This window comes from Piliocolobus tephrosceles, chromosome 2 (genome assembly GCF_002776525.5).
Source record: "Piliocolobus tephrosceles isolate RC106 chromosome 2, ASM277652v3, whole genome shotgun sequence".
Taxonomy (NCBI): Eukaryota; Metazoa; Chordata; class Mammalia; order Primates; family Cercopithecidae; genus Piliocolobus; species Piliocolobus tephrosceles.
Genome location: NC_045435.1, coordinates 56,369,180 through 56,383,142, shown reverse-complemented (window position 1 = coordinate 56,383,142; position 13,963 = coordinate 56,369,180). Strand labels below are relative to the sequence as shown.

Below are 13,963 nucleotides of genomic sequence, written 5' to 3'. Positions count from 1 at the left end.
TAAAAGGGAGAGTAGTGAGTATTAGATGGGTGTTAAACACTTAAACATGCATCTTAACTTGACCTATGAAGCCCTGCTCTTATGAGCAAAGGAAGGTTAGTGTGGCTGGAGCCAGGAAGCTGGGGAGGCTGACGGGACTTCTTGGGTCAAGTTAAGAATTTCAGCCTTTATCATAACACAACCAGTTCTTAAATAACAAAGAGAACCAGTTCTTGATTCCTGATTGAGTGCTTCCTGATCCCACTATGCTTTTAGAAGGGGGGAGGGATGTTGTAGACTCCTAACTCCATGGGCACACATTATTTTCTCACCTGCTCAAATGAAATAAACTATCTGCAATCAAACATGCTGGTTTCTTGTGCTCTTCTTAGATTTATTATGCATATTCTTGGGAAATTAAATGAAACACATAGGTGGGCAATACTGTTCTAAGGACTTGGCCAGTGGCTTAAAGGATTTGCATTATCCAGTTATTTACTGTCTGAGTTCTTGTGGTTTATGAGATTGCCTAGTGCAGCAAAAGTTGTAATAGAAGAAATTCACTCACAAACTGACCACTTCTATAATTAATCCCCATCTAGACATTCCTCTCACTTAAAGCTAGCATCTTTCCCCACCCATTGCTTTGCCATCTTTGTTGGTGTCTCCTTGATTGCTGAATGCTATACATTTGACAATACAATGCAAATCAATTGCAATGTAAAGTTCAAACTGTGCAAAAGATGCAGGATTTTATGAAATACATGAACATGATAAGAACAACTTTAATCCCATGGAAATACTGTAGACAAAGATTTGCCAGAGTCAAGATCAGTTAACTATTGAAGAGAAAATTGGGTGCTTCCAAAAGGGATGCTATGGTGGGGAACTGATAAGATCCTCAGAATTTTCCAAAAAATGACCCTTTTTTGACTGTGCTGTGAAAGTCAATATGAACTAAGGGATGTTGCAAAGTACTGTCTTACAGTCTTGTTGGGAAAATTGCCCCGCTCAAAATTATTTGATTGATTCATGTATCTTTATGCATCTTAAACCTCATTGAGTGATTACATTCATCACCCAAATTGTATTAAATCTAAGATTAAATTATCTCCATATCGTTAGTTTTAGTTTCTGGATAAAAGATTAGTTACTTCTTTCTCAATCCCAACTGGGTTCCAATTTAAGCAGCTTTTCCCATGCAAATGTCCTTGGTTAACCAGGCCTTCCTGTATTATCCGACGTGCTGTGTTTGGCCCCTGTCTTAGCCAACATACCTCTAGGCAGGTTCTGAGTCACCAACCCATAGAGCAGACTTTAGCATCTTTTGAAGATAATTTCTCATCTGTTTTCTATCATTTGCCTTCAAATGGTGTTTGTTGTGTTGGTTTTGCTGCTCTTTCAACTTCTCTCTGTTTTCCTTTCCTACAGCTATGTGTTTTGCATTTGAAGACCATCATGCTATCAGGGTACATGTATTTAGCATGTTGATACAGCATGTTCATTCATTGGTGTCCTCATGTTTGTATGACTTTTTATTATGTGAATAATTCATGCTCATTGAAAATAGACAACACTGACAAGTATTTCTGTATAGAAGAAAATTAGAATCACCTGTAATCCCACCACCCAGAGAAAACCAGTAGTAATGTTTTAATAATATTTGATGTTTATCCTTTAGCTAGATATTGATGATGTTTATAAAAATAGGATTATTATTGTTTGACCTTTGTTACGCCCATGTCATAGACATCTTTCCATGTTGTTAAATTGATTTTTTGCGTCATATTTTAAGCTATATGCAATGGTACATTGAGTAGCATAAGGCCATCTTGAAAGAAGGGGTGGTGGGAAAGTTGACTTGTTTTCACTTTGTTTTCTGCATCAGGGGCTAATGTTTCAGGTAACCATTGGGCAATATCTAATAATTTGAGATGCCAGACGATACTAAAGTTACTCTAACCTAGCCTACCCGTGCATCAGTGTTTTAGGGCAGAAATCAATGTCCTCACCCTCCTGTGGTAAGTGTCTGCCTGAGCCACTGACTGAGGCTGTGTTTCCGTTTTAGGACATCGTCTCCGCGCTGGAGGACCGTCTCAGGCCCCTGGTGCAGGCAGAGTTATCTGTGCTCGTGGATGTTCTCCACAGACCCGAGCTGCTTTTCCCAGAGAACACAGATGCCAGAAGGAAATGTGAAAGTGGCGGTTTCATTTGCAAGTAAGCGGCCTCTCTCTCTGGGGTGTTCATTTGCCAGAACCTTGATGACCTCACAAAGCTTTTGTTCCCGAAGAAGGAGACGTTGTCCTGTTTTTTAACTTTGATGAATGCAAGGTCATGTGCTAAAGTCCTGTTCTGACCTCCCCAAAGTAAGTTTGTCTATTAAATCCTGCTTACTGACACTTTTTTGTTTTGTTTTGTTTTGCTTTGTTTTTTGGTGAGAAGTTCTTATTTTAACTGCATGCCCATTCATTCGTTCATTACGGTGCACCAACCGCGTGCTGTAGTACAGACATAAAAAAGCCATGATCCCTCAGCCCTCAGAAATCTCAGACCTTTCGTGACCTCACTATCTTTTCCTAACAATTGTTTAATTTCTTAGTTTATGCCTTGTGCGTAATCTGTAAGCAACAAGCAGACCCATGGTTAGAAATCTCCATTAGATGTTTGCCCTAAGGCCAGGTACAGTGGCTCGTGCCTGTAATCCCAGCACTTTAGGAGGAGGAGGCTGGTGGATCACCGAGGTCAGGAGTTCAAGACCAGCCTGGTCAACATGGTGAAACCCCATCTTGACTAAAAATACAAAAAATAGCCAAGCATGGTGGTGGGCTCCTGTAATTCCAGCTACTCTGTGGCTGAGGAAGGGGAATCACTTGAACCCAGGAGGCAGAGGCTACAATGAGCCAAGATTACACTCCTGCACTCCAGCCCGGGCAACAGAATAAGAACCTGTCTCAAAAAAAAAAAAAGAAAAAGAAAAATTTTTTTTACCCTGAGATTAGTTGTTTGTTTAGCTTGGGGCTGGACTCTGCCTATGAGTTTCTTACTTTTCTGGACCCCTCTAAGGACAAGCTTGTGCATAAGGGAACTGTGTGTATTGGCCTCAACCATCGTCCTCATGAGTTGTTTCTTTTTTTACAGTGTTGGCATATTTGACCCATTTTACCAGCAATTCTCAGTGGATAAATAGCCACGCTTTATAAACGAGCAGGTCTGAGTGGACCTCTGTCTCGGTTCTCCTGTCCATATAATCTCTCCATTATATGTGGCTGACTCCTGCTCAGTGAGCCTGTTTGCTGTGACTTACCAGCAGGTGTCGCTATTGAGACACAGTCGCTAACTGGCTATTCTCAGTGCAGGGAATGCCCTGAAGTATGTTTAACCTGAGAGCTCTTAATAAATATTTGTTCATTAACGGACTAGTTAAAATAAATTGCTTGTGAAGTGTTTTTAATTTAAAGTTAGCTTCAAGGACGTAATCCATGGTTTTCCCCCCATTCAGGTTAATAAAACATACAAAACAGCTGCTAGAAGAAAATGAGGAGAAGCTCTGCATTAAGGTCCTCCAGACCCTGAGGGAAATGATGACCAAAGATAGAGGCTATGGAGAAAAGGTATTGCATTTTATTTTCATGGTCAAACCAGGTTTTACTATGACATTGAAGGGAGGGACCTTTAAAAACCCACCTTAGCTCAGGCGTTACTGACTTAAAAAACAAAACAAAACAAAACAAAAAAAAACTGGTTATCCAGCCCTTAAAGGGAGCTAAATCATAAGACTATCTTTTTTAAAAGTCAAATATACTTAGTCGTCTCTTATAGGCTGCTTGCCACCTAATCTAATGTCAGAGAAGTGACAATAACAAGATTTTCCATCTATTTAAATTCCCAGTGAGAAGCAAATGCCTCTTGTGTATCAAAGTATGCGTTTCTGATTTTTAGGTTTCAGCTAAGCATACCTGTGGGTTTGCTTGCCTCGTTCAGATTGCACAATCCTTTCAGTGCACCAAGAAACGCCCTCCACTTCTAACTGCAATTAAGGCAGGCATACACGTCACCACTTCTGAGGGAGATTGGGAAATGGACAGTCCCGTGACCTGATCTTAGTATATTCAGTGAGCAGGGATATACCAGCTCCATTCCTTACACCTCTAATGTTGGGCAGAGCAGGACAGAAACAATCCCATTCCCTTTCCTTTCAGCCCCCAGCAACAAATCATGGGCGTGAATTTAAGTCTCACCCATTTTCATTTGAAGGTAATAATGTTCACTAATGGTCAGCCAGCTATGCTTAGCAACAATTTCTGAGTAGGTGAATATGCTGATATCACCGACTTATCAAAATACCCAGTACGTCATTTTTTCAGCTCTAGGAAGAAGCCTTGATAATTAAATCAGCCTGCCTTGTCAAAATGGGTGGTGGCAACCAGATTGTCGCAAGTATAAATGTCTGCAGGAATGTTGCTTTCTAACCTATCTCTCATTAATATTAGAGCAATGTTACTAGTGAGACTCCTTGGATAAGACAACAGAAAACAGATTTTGTGGTTTCTTAGTTTATACCATGGGGCATAATCTATAAGCAACAAGCAGTTCCGTGACTAGAACTCTCCATTACATTTTTAGAAACTAATTAGAACATTGGTTTCTGTAACTCAGTAGGAATTTTGCAGAGAAAACCTGCCAGACAAGAGTTTATAAATATAAATGATAGAAGTGAAGACCCCTGGTAAAGTGAGAAGTGCTGGGATGGCCTGTTCATACCTGTATAGGCACCTAGTAGGTCTTGCTCTTAAAAGCAAGAAAAGGAAAAAAAAGGCGGGGGGGGGGGGGGAGCGGGGGAGAAGGCTGATGGCAGAGAATACACTTACCAGACAGATAAATAATAACCCTTTATTTCACAAGATCTTCATTTCTCTTAAAGTTAGTTTTCAGAAACATTTATAAAATATGAATCTAGTTACAGAAACTTGCCCTCCGTAAAAAAGGTTAAATCCACCAAAGCTGAGTGAGTATTTTTGCATCCATGGGCATAAAACCTGATTTTTCAAATCTGGAGACCACAAATTTCTCTTATTTGGAATATCTCTTTCTTTCTATAACTGAGGTATTTAAAGTAAACTTTGGTGCCTCTATTCTAGTGACTGTTACAAGTTGTGATTATACATGCAGTTCCCTGCAGTTGTCTTTTTATAACCTGTAAAGTAGAAGCATTGTCCTGGAGTTTCCTGAGTCTCGATTGCATGGTGGACAAGTATGTCAGGGTCTTTGAGGCCATGTGGAAGGTGTGCTGCCCTGCTCCCTGCCCCTACCCGTTAGTGCCAACGGGGAGAGCATCCCAGACCCCAGGGGATGCCACATGGGAAATACTGTAATGCATGTTATAAAGCTCATGGAGAAAGAAAGGGCATAGGGTTGAGAGGACCCTCAAAGGAGATCACTTGGGAAGAGTAAATTATATCACAGTTTCATAGAGGTTCCTGGGGTCTAGTTAAATCCTTTTCAGCTGGTGAAGAAATTAGTCACACCTAAGCAGAGAGGCTTGGAGAGAGATGGCATTTCTTTCCAGTCTGGTTAGGGCTGTCATTCCCCTGCATGAACATGAACAAACTATAGGCCAGCATGGAAAATGCCATGAAACCAAGGAAGATGCTCTAGAAACCCACGTTAGCCACTCCAAACCTGCAAGACTTGCAGTGCTGCTGGCCCAGTGCTTGACTGCCGGGAAATGCTACTTAAACATTCCTATTAATTGAACTTCAAAAGAGAGAGAAGGAGAACAAGGGACACTAAAGTATTTCTGTCTCCTGACCTGGTAGCTGGTATTCACTTTGTCTGTCTCACTAAGGCTTTTTGAAGATGCTTTTTGATGGTTTACTGGCTGCCCCGTTTGACTAAAGAAGCATGACGCACAGGGCAGGCCAACTTTTTCAAGGGCAGAAATAACCAGGAGCCAAAGAACTAACCTTTCTCAAGCAAACCAGTTCGCTTGAGTCAATATAATAAATGAGGTGTTCTTTGGCCTGAGTGCTGAGGACGACACCACGGTGAGTGTAGAGGGAGGCCGTATCCCTCCTCCCATCCCCGTTTGCTGATGAGTGGCCTCTTATGGAGCTTGTCCCGTGACTGACACCTCCCTGGTGATGTCCAGAATTGTTCTGCTTCTCTGCCCCCTCCTGAGCTTTCATAGCCAGAGAATTGGATCTGGAGGGGCCGTGGCATGGCCTCTTCCAACTCTCCCTGTGCATACGAGGAGGCTGGGGCTCAGAGCTGAGAGACTGGCTGAGGTCATGTGTGAAGTCTATATGAGATCAAGACTAGAGTCTGGGTTTCCCGAATCCCTGTGCAGTGTCCTCTCCAGCCTCCCCTGAGGTGGTGTCTACCATGTGTGGGCCGGGTTTTCTTGACTTTTTTCTAAGTGATAATCCTTAAAGATGATGAGACGTAGGTACCTTTACCCATCTTTACTATTTCATTCAGCTTGAGTACTTAGTCAAGGTCACAGATGAAAAAGAAAGTTGATGTCATTCTTTATTATCCTGTTCAAAAACATTAGTGTGCCTGTATGGATCTCCCTGCCTTGGGGAAAAAAGCCATGAAGAACTGTCACCCATATTACCAAATAGACTAAAGACTGACCCACACTTTTTAAAAGTCATGGATATTCACTCGTTTCCTAGATTATGTCATAAGTAACAATGATAACATGGATCGACCTTTTGTCACGTGCTAGCCACTATACTAAACACATCTACCTTATCTCAGTTCAGCCTCAGAGATAGATACCACTATTGTCATTAACTATTTTATACGCAAGGAAGAGAAAACATAGGTTCAGAGAGCTCCAGAATTTGCCCGGGGTTACATAGTTAATAACAAGGAAACCTGGAATTCAAACCCAAACAGTCTGATCCTAGAGTCCTAGTTCTTCACCATTGTATTATCAGTGAACAGATGGACACCATTTGAGTGTTTTGAGGTCTACCTACAGGTTGAACCTCTAAGTTTCCATTATGTTACACGATTATGTAAACAATAGTGGGCATTAGCCGTGATAGCACTAAATGTATCAAAACTTAAACATCTAGTCTTCAGCTCATTGCTGATTTTTCACACTGTTGAAAACACTTTCCAGTAGATGACAAGTGAGTTTACAAAGTGTGATTGTCCCAAGGTCTTCCAAAACCTGTAGTTCTGATCAGTTCCCACACAGAGGAATATGGCTAGTGAGTAGCAAGTGGTTGGTTCACTTGTATGGGTCCAGTGCCCCCAAGTACCTGTTCAAGAACTGTCATGGCTGGGCACGGTGCCTCATGCCTGTAATCTCAGCACTTTGGAAGGCCGAGGCGGGTGGGTCACCTGAGGTCAGAAGTTCAAGACCAGCCTGGCCAACATGGAGAAACCCCATCTCTACTAAAAATACAAAAATTAGTCTGACGTGGTGCCACACTCCTATAATCCCAGCTACTTGCGAAGCTGAGGCAGGAGAATCACTTGAACTCAGGAGGTGGAGGTTGTAGTGAGCCAAGATTGCGCCATTGCACTCCAGCCTGGGTGACAGAGCAAGACTCCATCTCAAAACAACAACAACAAATTATCATGTATGATGAAAGGTAGGGGCTGACTGAAGAAGATGGCCAGAGATTTTAATCATGACCACTTAGGAATAAAAAAAATCATCTTTAATTCTTATGTCTCTACACTTCAAAGGACCACCAATGCATATACTTCTCAGAGAGTGTTAAATATAAAATAAATATTAAAACTATCACCAAAATAATGATGCAATATATTTTTGCAGGATGCTTATAGTGTCTTTCTATCCTGTGTATTTGAAGTTAATAAACTTTAAAATTATATCAGGACTTTACAAACACTCTGTGTGCAATGCCTACTAATCTCTGCTTTTAATCTACAATTTAAACCATGTCTGTGTTGAAAAGAAAATAATCTCCCTCAGCTAAATATCTCTAAAATTTAATCTGAATCACTCTCTAACTCAGAAAATCTTCAAGCCCCTAGACCCGGCTTGAGAAGAAAACATAGTTATTTTATGTATTATTAATAACTGATTTTGTTACTGTAGGTTTTTATTATTAAACTGCTGTTGACTTAAGTTATTACTCAAAGAGCTTTGGAAAGAAAGTCGGAGGCCAGGAATTAATATAAAAGGATATCTCAGAATGTATTTAAAATCCGTTTCCCTTCTGAATAGTAGTAGCTGTTTTAGTACTAGAAAGTATATGACCTCAGGTATATACCTGGGCTTTCATTTCCTACATTGTCAGTCTCCTATTAATTACCAAAGCGTCTTTGCTCCAGGTGAGTAAAGTATTAACATTTCCAGCTACTAGTGTTTCTGACAGCAACTTAAATTTGCAAAATATACTCAATGTTAACAAAGCCTAATAAAAAATCAGTTGAGTATCATCCATCTCTCCTTAAACAAGCATAGTTGTGATACTTCTCTTGTACTTTTGTTTTTCTTGGACACGATGCTGATAAATCCTATGTGACTATTATCACTTGAGTTGGCACTAATCAACCTGGAGGGAATGTCGTTTCATTTAATCATCCACAGGACCAGGCTGGGGATATGCTGGTCTTATTAGCTGCTAAAGTTACAGCTGGTACTGTTTGAGCTTCTGTCCCCCACTGAGTCATAAAATGAGGCTAAGGAAAGAATTTTCTTCTAAACTGGGCTAGTTCTACTCTAGTCTTTCACTCTACTCTTTCCCACCCTCTGTGGAAAAAACATTGGGGAATTTGCCCTTGCTCCCAGCTCGGTTCAAGTTTTCATGTCCACAAGCAAGCGCAGGGCTGTCTGCACACATGGTTAAGTGACCTGTGAGGTCTGATGCCTGATGTGTGAATAAAGTATGGCAGCATCGTGTCCGTTTTGGTCCCGAGCAGATGTCACGGTGAGCTCTGGCCATGTCCTCAGTGCCCAAGCCTCTTAGGATGGTTACCTGTCTGGCAAGGCTTTAAGGAGAAAGCAGCAATAAGAGTAAAGTCTGTAAACTTGGCTGGCTTGTATTTCCTTTCCTAACATTTCCTTCTTTCTCTCTCCCCTTTTTTCTTTTCCAGCTAATTTCCATTGATGAATTGGATAATGCTGAGGTCCTAATTTTGTTGTGTTTTGTTTTTCATGTCTCATGGTGGTGTTTCTGTGACACCCTCCCAGTTAGCCCTGTGATCCTTCCTCTAGTCTCTCAGTGTCAGAGTATCTGGCTTTGTGTGGTGTGCCCTCTGGGAGTGAGTGGAGTCTGTCGTGTCTGTGTTAGCATTTCCCATGAGTTTGTTTGCCATTAGTCCTTGGAGATCTCATCTAAGTCTAGATAAAGACTTTCTAAACTGCGATAAGATTTTAATTGTTCGCTGTCTAAAATCTCAACTGAATTGGTGGTTGACGCTGGCCATTAACCTATCTCTGAAAGTCAGTTTTGAAATTGACCTAAAGAACTTCTCTATCTGTAAGTAAAGCATCTGATGCCAAAAGATAAAATAGCATTGGTATAATCTGAAAGTAGTGAAAAGGGAAAACCCACTACTCTGTTGGTCTACGTATTGAACAGTATTGAGTGTGAGAGTTCATACACAACTTTTTTTAAGTGCAATGTGAATTCCTCCGTGCTAGTTGAGACTTTCCATCCGCAGGCTCACCGGCGAGATTAGAAATGTACTGTATCCGTGGCTTCTCTTCAAGGAAAACTATGTATAGATCCAGAAATTGAATATCATCCAGTGGCTTCTGCACTTACGTATCAAGCTAGTTTCCCTTACCCAGAATTACCCTGGAGACTGATTAGTGGTCATTTTGTTTGGGATTTGGGGGCCTCTTGAATGTTTTCTGTTTTGTCCATTTTTTCAATATTCTTTGCTATATTTTTAGGTTGTGATACATGCTAGGTAAATGCTACCGGAAAAATTTAATTTGAGGAATTCATGTACATAATTGAGAGGGCTTAATTGGTTGCACATCAAGCAAACTGGACTAAAACTTAATTTGTCTTTTAAAAGTCACTTCTCTGATCTACTTCCGATCTCTGTTTCTTCTTTTGCCAGAGCAACAAATGCCTTTAGATGAGATGGAGCTACCAAATAAAACATGCTGTCTGCTCTAGTATCTACTCTAATTAATACACCGTAATTTCAGGAATACTAAGAAATGGTTCAGATATCCCTAAGGAGAGTTTGAATTACAGGTTTGAAACAGAAAACAGCATGAATAGTTATGTTGAATTAGCACAGTTGCCTCAGGAACGGGGCTCAGAGAGGCTCAGTGACTGGTCCTAGCTCACACAGCTAGACAGTGACTAAATCAGGACAAACACATGACTGGCTTTCCCGATGTGCTTACTGTTCTACCACAGTAAATTCCATAAGCACAGATTTTTCCTTAATTAGACAGGAGCAGTTGAGAGGGCCGTGCCTTCTGGGAAGACTGGAAGGTGAGAAAAACAAAAGGGAATGCACCAACTTAATTAACTGCTGTAATTGCAGGGAATTTTGCCATTTCCTGTTTAGTGTTCCTTCTTCCGGGTTATTTGTATGCCAGAAAAGTCACTTCTATGCTGAATTTGGTGTTGGCACCCTTTAAGACTCTTGTTTCTACATGGCGTTGTAAATGCCTCACTGATGTAAATTTTTCCTCTGAAATATTGAGGTAGAGTTTCTATTTGCTTAAGTACAAATTAAGTCAGGAAAGGAAAACGTTCCCTAATCAGAGTCTGTGGTGTTATTAATACACTGTTTTGCACCATAGTAATCAGTTGATGTGTTTGCTTGCTCAAGATAGAACTTGGGTCTCCTGGCTGGGAGCTTATTGCTCGCTTATGGAAAGATTCCACAGTTGGAGCAGGTGTGTTTATAATTATACTCTAGGAAATAGAATACTGTCTGTTTATAAAAGAGGAATGTTCTGGCAGCCACTCAGATTGTTTGAAAATTCCCTGAAGAAGCAACTGTGGATCCCCCTCTGCGTTGTTCCCCTGGCAACCGTCAGTGCTGGGACACTGACGCCCTGTCCCCAGCCCCTCAGGCTGGTGGATCTGGCCCTCTCAGCAGAGATACCTCCTTGGCCTTTATCATTGATGCTGTTCTGGAAGCTACCACAGCTCCCGTGGTTTCTCCCCCACCAAGCTGTTTGCCGGTGTGTACTCCTGGAAACCTGCAGCCCACAGCTGGAGGTCTGCAGGAGCTTAATGAGAGTTCATGCTGGCCCAGGATGAGGGCAGGGCCTCACATCTGAACTGCACACCCATGCTCCAAAGTCTAAATGTGTTGGGGAATAGCCCCAAGGCTGTGTAGGGCCTGCCCAGCGGCCCATAGAAGAAGGGCCACCACGCTTTGATCATAAAGGCCACTTGATGTGCAATTAATGACTTGAAAAAAAGCACAATGCCTACTGAGGTCCTGTCAGTGCTCTGAGAAAACAGGGTGAAATGAGGACAGAGGTGTAGATTTCGTGCAAGAAAAGTGCATGGTATGGGGTCTTCCCCGCTGCCTTCTAGAATTAAATTTTGTTTGAAACCAGGAAAAGGAGGGTTGTTTGTTTTTTGGCAAACAAAGAAGCAGCGTCTCCATCCTTACCCCCTGATTTTTCTTAATCCCTTGGAGCTGGGGTCGGGGGACAGATGTGGGGGAGGAGAGAGGGAAACTCCTTGTGTTGGTGTACCTTCTGCTCAGAGCTGGACGAATTGTCACACATGTGTACACCAGTGTAGCCACCACCTAAATCAAGATACAGAATGTTTCCATCACCCCAGAAAGTTCCCTCCTCTAGCCATTCTTGGCTTGAAACAGTTACCAGCTGGTGCTAAAGACATTGGTTTATTTGACCAATATTTGAGTTCCTGTTACGTCCAGGGGATTTGGATTCAGTGGTGCCCCAAATGGGCACAGTGTCTGCCATTCTGGAGATAACAGTTTTGTGTGGGCAAACGGATAATAATACAGGTTCGTGCAAGATGACAGCTCTCAACCATGAGACACATTAGAAAGGAGAAGCTCATGGAATCCGGGGACTTCTACCTAAGCAGGGAGGCCAGGTAGCAGCTTAGGAGATCAGGTGATGACAGGTGAGTGGCCCCAACAGGTAATCATGTGAGTTACTTTCCTAAGCTTTAAAGCGCTGCGCCAATCAAACGGAGAGTTCTGGCGAAGTACTCCCGAGGTGGTGAGCAGAACAGTAGTCCGCCTAGTTTTCATAGACGTGTCTGTAGAAAGGATTGGTGTGTTTAGAAAGCATGTACTGTAGTTCAGTGGATGTGTCTGTTTCTACATATTTGAGATGTGATTCCCATTGAATCACTGCCTCCTTGGAACTGTGGAATCTCTGGAGCCATTGGTGCCAGCTAGCAACTTTGCCCTCCTGCATTGCAACAAAAAAGCTAAATTCACATTCCAGCTACTCAGGGCGGCTGCATATGTTAACTCCTCAACTTCTACCTTGAGCTGCTTCTGCAGGCAAAAGATGCCATTGTAAAATTCAGAGAGGGGGGAAAGGGAGAAACACAGAAGGATTAAATTTCACCTTCAGGGGGCGTTCTCATGACGCCCAACCCAGGGTGGAGGTGTCCTACTTTTTTACATTGCTGTGAACTGCTGGGTTGGGTACCTGCCAGCGTTCAGGCAGCAGTTACATAAGAGCTGCTTTTTTTCCTGGAATTTAGGCTCACTGCTGATGTGTGACCTTCAGCAGTAATTGCCAATAAATGCAGTGGGGCTGTTTACTGTTAGACACTGGCAACCACAGAGCAAACTCAACTCAGAACATACAGAAGCTATTGCAGAATCACTGGAGATACATATATATATATATATATATATATATATATATCACTGAGATTATTCCATAATGACTGAAGTTGTATACTTTGGTCATGTCAGAATGTGTTTGTAAAAAATGAACTTTGCTGTTGCGTTCCGATGAGCTCGTTCTGTAAAATGTAGGTGAAACCACATTGTTGGAGCTAAATAATTTTTGCTTAGTTCTGTTTCTAAAAACAAATACAGTTAGTAAAGATAGTTGTCTCAGCAGATAGGAAGACTTAAAGTTGTTCTACTGAAATGCTAGATAACTTCTATTTTAGCTCAATTTTCTTTAAAGCTTTCTGTTTTCTTGGTGTGGGTTTTCAGAGGCTCATGCAGGACCAGACCTAGCAAACATATTTGCAAGCCTGTTCGCTATTTGTTTGTTGCTCTCCTCTGAGGTTATGAGTGAGTGGAAAGGAACTCTGAAGACTGATTCGAGGGGCTGGAGATACAAATTGTCTTTGATTTGCTGATAACTAGATCTGTGATCTAGTTACATTTTTTGAAGTTACATTTTTTGAATTGCATTCAGTTTCTATCAGGGTAGTCATAGAAGGAGACATCCCATTTCAAAGGAAAATTCTAGAAACCCCAGGGTAGGAGGGGGATTCCTGCTGAGGGCAGTAGAAAACAAAGGGTGTTTGCAGGCTGCGATCTGTGCTGGTCTGTGATAGGCACACATGAAGCGGATGGATGGATGTGGGTGGGTGCTATTGTGCAAACACCAGAAATAGTCACCTTAGGAAGTCTGTGTGCTCCTTTTCATTTAAGAATGATAAAGTATAATTTCCTTCATTTATAGTAGAAATTCGTTCCATGATAAAATGCTAAGTACATTATGTGTTGCAAGTGAGTAGATCAGTGTCGTATATGCATATATTCAGTTACTACCCAAGGTACCATAATGAGGGCCTGCTTCATGGCCTCATCTGGGAAGGGCACTTAAGATTCAGAGACTTGAGATGCAGTTTGAATTTCTATTTCAAAGCCAGTCATTGGGAGTTATTTTTCTATTGTTAGGTTTTGCTCACCTTGCCTAAAAACACTGGGAAGACTTAAGATTGCAGAGTAAATATGAAGAGGCAGTAGGGGGCACTAGTTGGTTTCTAAGCTCAAAACCAGACCACATCAGATCGCTATGAATCACCTGTTGGTGTGTGAGACTGGCCTT

General features: G+C 41.7%; 1 protein-coding gene across 6 annotated transcripts in view; it reads left to right on the top strand.

Moving 5' to 3' along the window:
• ITPR1 (inositol 1,4,5-trisphosphate receptor type 1) overlaps positions 1-13,963 on the top strand; it is a 355,793-nt gene that overhangs the window by 213,735 nt on the left and 128,095 nt on the right. For all 6 annotated transcript variants that reach the window (XM_023218580.1, XM_023218584.1, XM_023218583.1 and 3 more), the window contains 2 exons: positions 2,048-2,196; positions 3,479-3,590. In XM_023218580.1, the coding sequence (XP_023074348.1) occupies positions 2,048-2,196; positions 3,479-3,590 (261 nt within the window). The remainder of the gene's footprint in view (positions 1-2,047; positions 2,197-3,478; positions 3,591-13,963) is intronic.